The sequence below is a fragment of the Apteryx rowi genome, unplaced genomic scaffold, assembly GCF_003343035.1.
Source record: "Apteryx rowi isolate R43461 unplaced genomic scaffold, aptRow1 scaffold_220, whole genome shotgun sequence".
Classification (NCBI taxonomy): Eukaryota; Metazoa; Chordata; class Aves; order Apterygiformes; family Apterygidae; genus Apteryx; species Apteryx rowi.
The window spans coordinates 103,632-111,736 of NW_020448531.1; the positions used below are offsets into that span (position 1 = coordinate 103,632).

At 44.3% G+C, this 8,105-nt stretch overlaps 1 protein-coding gene across 1 annotated transcript; it reads right to left on the reverse strand.

Moving 5' to 3' along the window:
* Positions 1-2,174: 2,174 nt before the first annotated feature.
* On the reverse strand, positions 2,175-8,076 carry COPE (coatomer protein complex subunit epsilon). The gene is made up of 10 exons (XM_026064857.1): positions 7,912-8,076; positions 7,535-7,597; positions 7,013-7,113; positions 6,665-6,817; positions 6,131-6,184; positions 5,526-5,607; positions 3,972-4,127; positions 3,627-3,695; positions 3,064-3,138; positions 2,175-2,545 (listed from the first exon to the last, which is right to left on the reverse strand). The coding sequence occupies exons 1-10, from the start codon at positions 8,035-8,037 to the stop codon at positions 2,498-2,500; spliced, it is 927 nt and encodes a 308-aa protein (XP_025920642.1). The 5' UTR covers positions 8,038-8,076; the 3' UTR covers positions 2,175-2,497.
* Between the last annotated feature and the right edge of the window lie 29 nt (positions 8,077-8,105).

Below are 8,105 nucleotides of genomic sequence, written 5' to 3' on the forward strand. Positions count from 1 at the left end.
CCCCCGGCGCCCGGCATCAGCTAAGCGGCTGCCAGTTAATCGGCAGCAAAACGCTCGCTGAATGGAGTTAAGCCGCCGTTTCTCAAACAAGAAACAAGGCAATTACTCTCTTGCACTACGAGCCATGACAATAGCCTGGAATCGCTCCGAGAGCGGGAACCGGAGGCAAAAACTAGTACTTTACCACCAAGCGAAGACAATTAGTGATACAGCAGTGGAAAACAGCGGTGCCTGCCAAGGTAGGGCCCTTGGGTGGCCACGAGGGCTCGAAGTTACCCGCAGGGCTCCGGCACCGCTGTCCAGCAGAGAGATGGAACAGAGGCTTGTACGTGTTCAAACCACGTTCAAAACCCATCACAAAACATTCATCCTTTAACATTTTGGGTTTGATATGCATACAGAAAAAAACTCCTCCAGATCTTTCTCTTTTCCATGCATCTCAGCAAAGCAGACAGATTTGCCCCTTGCTTATACAGGGGCCAACAAGGCATTTCAGTGCAAAGAAATCAGGTGTTTTGCTTTTACCCCATAGCTAAACTTTTGCACCTGTTCCAAATAAGTGACAGAGGCTCTAGGATAAGGAGATGCACCTGAGGAAAGGCGAGCACGTACTATAGAAGGTGGTAACCCCAGCTGAGAAAGACTTTACTAAACACCCCCTCCAAAAGGCAGGCAGCTGGCACTCCAGCCAGCTGCCAGAGCATGAAAGAATACAAACCTCATTATGTATATTTGTAAAATTAAAAGCAATACATCCATAGTCACATACAGATAGTCAAAACACAAATACAGACATTCCCTCTGCTAGGAGTAGCATGAGTATAAGATGAAGATCCTCCTGAAATACTGAAATTTTTCTTATGCTAGGGCACAAGAACCTCAGACCAAAGGCACTGGAGTAGCAGTAGTATTCAGCTTTGACCATGGAGGGGCAAATGGAGTTCAGTTGTGCCCCAGCACACTAAAACTATCAGCTGAATTGCAGCTCTGAGATCAGCAGGGACAGAAAAAAAAAGAAAAAAAAAATCATAGGCACTCATGAATAGAAAACCCATCTACGGAATTGTAACTTGAACCAGCTTGATAGAGAAAGAGAAAATATAAATGAGCTTTATGCCACTTAAAAGTCACTGCTCTGATCACAGCTGCTTTAGGGAGAGCCATTTTGCCTTCAAGTTCTCTGGATCTTCTCTAATTGGTCTGGGACATCAGTGAGAAAACACAACCTCATTCCTCTTGGAGGCCTGAACAACATGTTCCCCTATTTTCACATTGACAGCCCTGGCTCCTACTATGGCACTTGCTTTTATTGTTTACATTTTTAAGTCAATTTATCATGGCCCATCAAGTGGGTAATGGCTGCACTGAAAACACAAGCCCCTTTCACATCTCCCTCAGACAGCTCCACAAAGGAAACATTCATTCAAGACTGGACCATGAATAACCCCTCATTGAAAATAGCTGCTTGCTAAACAAGCCAAGGAAGGAGACAATGAGCCCTTTCACAGCCATCACAGCCGAGGTGGGCACAAAGGAAACGCCGGTTAGACACATTTACAGTGCAGCATAAACCCTTCTTCTCTCCCTCCCCAAACACAGTTCAAAAGATAATATTAGAGTTCAGAAGGTCTCAGCTGAGGGTTCCACTTGGACATCTGCTGTTTGCATTTCTGATACAACACAATCGCTCAACATAGCCAGTTGTACAGGAGTCAAAGGCTACAGAAAGACACATTTACATGATGTCGTATCACACATGTTCCAGGACATGCCAGGTTCAACAACTGTTACACTTTTCACAAGTGACTGGGGGCAAGTGCACTTTCACATGTATTGCAGGATGTACTTTGTTAAGGGAAGATCTAATGTTTTCCTGTTTCCACGACACGAGCTACTGGATTTTACCACCTTAAGATCATGACTGATCCAATTTTTGGGAAGCTTTCCCTCTTGCCAGCAGTATCCCCTTGCAGCCATGCACCCTTTCTACAGAGGATGCTGAAGTTAATGGAAGAGTCACCAGTCAGACTGAAACAACAGCCATAACTCAGGATTCACCCATGTACTGAAGGTAGATGCTTAAAATTAACCTTCGTATTCTTCCCACAAGTATATCCTCAGTACATATGACAGGGCTCGGTCAGAGAGAAATTACTTGAATTCCAGAATGCAAATTAAGGGCCACACAGATCCAGAAAAGGCTTTATTAGGAATGTTTAAGGTACAGTGTTGCATACTGTTGATCCGCACTGTATTTTAAACAGAGTTCAGGACCCAGCTAAGTCAGAACACAGGCTTTTCAGCTACCAAATTCAAGTGGCTACAAGTTATATACAAGATTAGCATTGGCTGCCTGCATTGCAAGACCCAACCATGCTGAGATAAGCCAGACCGACTTGCAGAGGGAATTTTTTCCCATGTTGCCAAAGAGGCTTTGCGCATCACCCCCAGTTCCCAAGGTACCGTAGAGCAGATCCGCAGCCTCCTTCCCTTCTCCTCATGCGCTGGGGGCATACTGCATGACAAGCCGGTCAAAATCATTCTCCTCCAAATCAAAAACAAAAACAAAAAATGAACAAGTCTTGAACTTAACTGTAAATTTAATGAGACCTGCACTATCACTGAGCTGAAGAGAACATGATCACATCTCATTAAGGCATAAAGAATTCTAAGAAGCAAGACTGCCTATATCAAGTTGTTCTCAATTTTTTTCACTGGCTCCATTTTCCCTTCCCTATTATCCTTACCCTCCTGTTTCCTCCCCAAATTCTCTTTTAGAGGAATGTCCCTCCTATTTAAGCGTATCTGATGGTAACAAACTTCTGACCCATAGAAGACCTATATCACAGAGCTATTATGCAAGCTGTCACTAGGTTCAGGTACATCACTCCTTTGTTTCACATCTGGCTAATATTTCCCAACATCTCTCATGACATCAGAGAAAGAACATGGACTTGCCCCGCTCAGAATTGTGATCATGTTTACTTAAGAATCCACTTGCTCCATCAGACACCAGTATGAGCCCATGATAAATCTGTTTTTATATTAGAAAGTGAATAGTACCTTTGCCTGATACTCCTTTATGAATGGATGATTTTTATGTGCATCTTTCAACTGTGACAAGTAGCGATTTGTTACCTGAAAGGATGAGATAGATAAATTTAAATATTAAGATAAGACAAGGAAAAGCCAATGGTTTAAAAAAAAGACACTTCAGTGAACTTATTTTCAGGAGTAAAGATCTGATTTTCTTAATATTCTGAATGATAACAGTCCCAAGTGAAAACAATAAGACCCATGGAGACTCCTCACTTTTAAATAGACCTTAAATAGCAGGTCAAAGATAACAGTCAGTGAAAACCAGGCCCAGAACTCAGGAGCCAGTTTTCCACCCAGACTTTCTTCTCAAGTATACAACAACTGCACTTCCATAAACACTTTACTGAATATTGAAAACATGAGAGAGAAAAAAAAAAAGAATTGTTAATACTAGTCTTGATGAGAACACGTAAGATCTCAAAACCTAAGCAAAGCTACCAAGTGCACTAGGAATACACAGCCTGCCCTCCACAGTAGGAACAGGTTCATCATACTCTGCTTGCTGAGTACAATAAAACAAGCCTCACCTCTGGTGGTTTGCCCAAGTGCTGTGACAGGACAACAAAGTTAATCAGGGTCTCAGGATGGCCACTGTCCTGAAAACAAAAATAATCATCTGATTCATCTGACTTACCTCTACTGTGACTAGCTGCAACAGCTTGCAGTGTTGCAAGTGGAAGCCAGTCTTACCTGCCAAATTCATAACTCACTTTATTGGAGAAGGCAAAGCAGAAGAAAAGGTAGGTATTAACAGTGACAACCCTTAGCAACGCTTTCATGAAGCAAAATGGTGAAAGTCCTTGCTATTTTGCTCCATGTGCCTATGAAAGGTGTTTGAATTTAAGCTAATCTGCCTGCAAAACAGAAAATACCTTGTCCAGTGCCTCTTGAAGTACCCCCTCGGCATCATCCCACTTGCCCTGAGCCATATAGCAGGCTGCTTGTCCATTAAGTAGGAGGAGGGTGGAGGAGCATTTATCTGCCATCTCTTGGAAGATGTAATAGGCATCTTGTAACTTCTCACCACCCTGCAGAGAGAGGAGACAAATTAGCTACAGTTCCACTACACAGTGCTAAGAAAGCTGTACACTCTTGAACCAGCACTAACAGGTGCTGGCATTCATGGGATCTCCTTATCACAGTAAGATTGTAGATGAAAGAAATACAAAAATAGTAAACATTAAGAACCACTTAAATGATCAGAAGATTCAGGTTTCCATTAAAAAAAAAAAAAACACTTCAAAAGAACCACTTCAGATGCTTGAGGTAATAAGGCATTATGAAATGAGATTTCATAACTGAATGAAGGTATGGACACCTGGCTTTTCAGAAAGTTCCAGCTTCAGAAAGGTTCTACATGCAGCAGCTTCAACGGATTAGAATTAACGTGGCGTCCTTAGTGGAAAGTCAGATTTTAAGAAAAATATAGCCATACACTATTATAAGGCAAGAACTACGCACGAGAGATTTCATAACAATGCCAAATGAGTGCCAAAAAAAAGTCTTAGCAGTTTCACAGTAGGTTATTGCATGCATGCTTTAGTCTTTACTGAATTTTATGAGACTGCTTACCTCTAAACATCTGATATCTGGACTGCCATGTACATGTTTTTGTACATGTTTTTGGCTGCCCCTTTCTAATGCTAGGTTATAAAAAAAACTTCTTGCCAACCAGGGGCGAGCACCAAAAGGCTCAGCGCAAACAAGGTGAAAGGCAAATTTCCAGCCGTGCAGAGACAGGTTTCCTTAGATGAGAGGGAAGTTGAAGAATAAGAGATCAAAAGTGCCAAACATCTTTGCCCTCAGCTCTGGTTTCCTTTTCTCAGCAAGCAAGGAGCTATGGCAGCTGGTTCTATCAAGCTAATTTCACTGAAATTGAGTTTAGCTAGGGCTGTCCTGTTATTCCTAGGATCACAAATATGCTTAAAGACAGTCTGCTATGAGCAGAGAATTACATTTTTGTCTGGAGTTTAATTGCAAGGCCTGGATGCCAGTCGCACAGCAGCTTTCCATTTCACATTATGATGTTTTATGAGTCATTTAACTGTGGTTTAGCTCTTCCCTATGTGAGTTAAAGGCTAAGTAGCACACATGAAAAGGCCAACAGTCAAAACAGTCAGGTAGCCTGAAAAGTCAGCTACAAATATTCTCTGGGTGCTTGAAGGAAAAATACATTTCACAGTAACAGAGAGGGGGGAAAAAAAAGCAAAAAAAAAGCAAGCATCAAGAATTTCTACCCCCTCCTCCAAAATCAAACCAAACCAAACCACCCCCCGATCCCCCACCTCTAAACCGCATGCTTCTCTGAATGCATGATGTGAAAAGGGCAATCAGGAACACAACAGGGAGTCTTGTGCCAGTGCTGTGCTTTTGGACAATGTTTCCTCAGATGTTGTACGCTAGGGATCCCTCTCCAAGATACTCACGATGGCTAGGTTCACCCAGGCAGTAGCCAGCTGAGTAAGAGTCGCATCTTCATCTTGCTCCTGCATCTTCTTAAGTTCCTTGCTGCAGAAGCAAAAGCGGGAGCCAGGTAACGGAAAGACAATGCATCCTCTGGAGTTCTTTCACATACAAACAAAAGGCTGCAGTTTCCTCTGTCAACTCTTCTATCCCTATAGCACAACAGCCACAGCAACCTGGTAATGTGGCACAAAGCTTTTATATTTTGCTGAAACAACAGTCTGTGGAAGAGTGCTCCCTCCCTGTTTAACTTCTTTTTGGGAAGCTAATAAGCCAGGACTGGAGATTCAAACCACAATGTAGCAAAAGGTGAGATTAAGCATAGAAGACAGTTTCTTCCTTTAGCTGTATGCAGCTATACTATCTCCAAAGCTCTTGCATCATGAAGAACAAGAATCTTGCACAGTGCACCCAAACCCACACAACACAGCTTCTTCTGCCCATTGCATGTGTTAAGAGAATTTTGATCACCTAGCAGTGCTTTATCAAGGACTTTTCAAAAATTTTCTAAACCCACTGCAAGAACACCGTTCAGAAACAAAGGGGTGCATACAAGGGGCAAACTTACCGGGCTAGATCAAGCCTGTCGAGCTTCAGAAGAATCTGTATCATCATTGCCATGCTGCAAGGAACAAAGGCAAACTGATTTTCCCCGTTGTATGCTTTACTGCTCCCTACACTTTGCTTGGGAACCTGCTGTGTAGCAGAGAGACGTATGAGTGGTCACTAGGGACAAGCCTCCCTGCAGTAGAAAACCAATAAAGCAGGGAGAACGACCACCGGGACACAGAACAGGGAAGCTTGCTCCTAGCTCCCAAATATTCTGTTGCTGTAATGCCATAAGGCTCATTTCAGTGACCACAAACACACACTGTTCAATAAATCAGATTCTTAAGTTTCGCAAGGGAACAATATACTCTATATTGCAGGAAAAGCACCAAGTCCCTGATTACTTAGAAGGCAATCCTCAAAAGAGTTTCTTAATGGTTTCAAAGCTTTTCAGAGACAAGCCAGACCTCTGTTATTTCTATGGCAACCCTCCTTAGACAACAGAGACTTTGCTAACACACACCTCGATGATGCCATATTGAGTTACACTTACCATTCCAAGCTTTCTCCTTGATGCAGGGTGCGCAAAGCAGCATCAGGATTTTTGTCATGGAAATAGATGGAAGCAGCCATCAGCAAGAACGTAGTGTTAGCTATATCAACACTTTTTGCCATTTTTTTGTCCAAATCGGCAACAATTGCATCCCTGTGAAAAGCAATAGTAAGAATTTGAGAATGTTTCATTGCTAAACAATGCAAAAAGATTCCATTCCTTAAAATTCCACCTTTTTGAGATTCACTGCAGAACCACAGACACAGACAACGCTTCTACTAGAAACTTTCCATATGGAAACATATTCCCTGACAGACAGTGTTTGTAATAACTTATTATCAGACTTACCTTTGACCCTCATTTGAAAGATATTCAGCAAACAACCTCACTGCCTGGAGCTCAGGACTAGCACTAGCTTTAATTTCATCCAAGACAACACCGTATTTTCTCTATTAAAGACAAAAAAGAATCTAGAATTTATTCATTTTAAGGACACAAGCAAGAACAGTTTGTTTTATAAAAACCTTAGAACCTCTCCCCCCTCCCCCAATTCCTATTTTACGTCTCCCATCACGCTCCACAAACACAGCCAGATTTCATAACCCTATAAAGGACTATTTCCCCCATACGCTTTCTTTGAAAATAAAGAAGTGCCTCTCAAAAAGGTCTCTTCAAGTCGCACTGCCCCTAGATACAACATGTCATGTTCATAACTGCACTACTGTTAATGAAGGCATTGTGTTCTAATGCTGAATGAGAAACTAACACAAACTGCAGGGCACTGAATCTGCAAGACTCAGATCCTCAAGTTCCCGATTCCAGCCCTGCAGTCAGGCTAGGCTGCTGCATACGCAGCACTTCAAACCTCACCTGGGCAATGTAGGCTCGGAATAAGAAAACATCTCTCTCCACCTCCTTCTCCGGATTAGACGGCTAGAGAGACGACAGGAAAAACATTTCTCAACAACCCATATAGCCATAACCCGAGCCCAGAGCAGCGCAGCCCCACCAGGCTGCGCCGTGGGACGAGTCCCCCTCCACACCCCTATTCCCGGCGCCCGGGGGCTCCCCTGCGCCACCGGCCTCATGCAAGCGGCACCGCAGACAGCCTGGAGCGAGGCGGGGGGCGCCGGGGAGCCCCGAGCTCGCGCCCGGAGGAGCCGCCAGGGCGGCTGAGGGGAAGCCGGCCCTGGGGAGAGGGGCCAGGGGGACACCCGGCGCCGGGGCCCCTTCCGGGCCGCCCCTACCTTGACCCGCTGCGCCTCGTTGATAGCGGCCTGGTAGGCGCCGATGTAGAAGTTGTTCTTCACGTCGAAGAGCTCGTCCGCGTCGCCACCCTGGCCGGCAGGGCCCGAGCCCGCCCCGGCCGCCATTTCCCTCCCCTCAGACACGTCTCCGGAAGCAGCTGAGCCCCGAGGGCTGCCGGGAGCCGGGGTCGCCA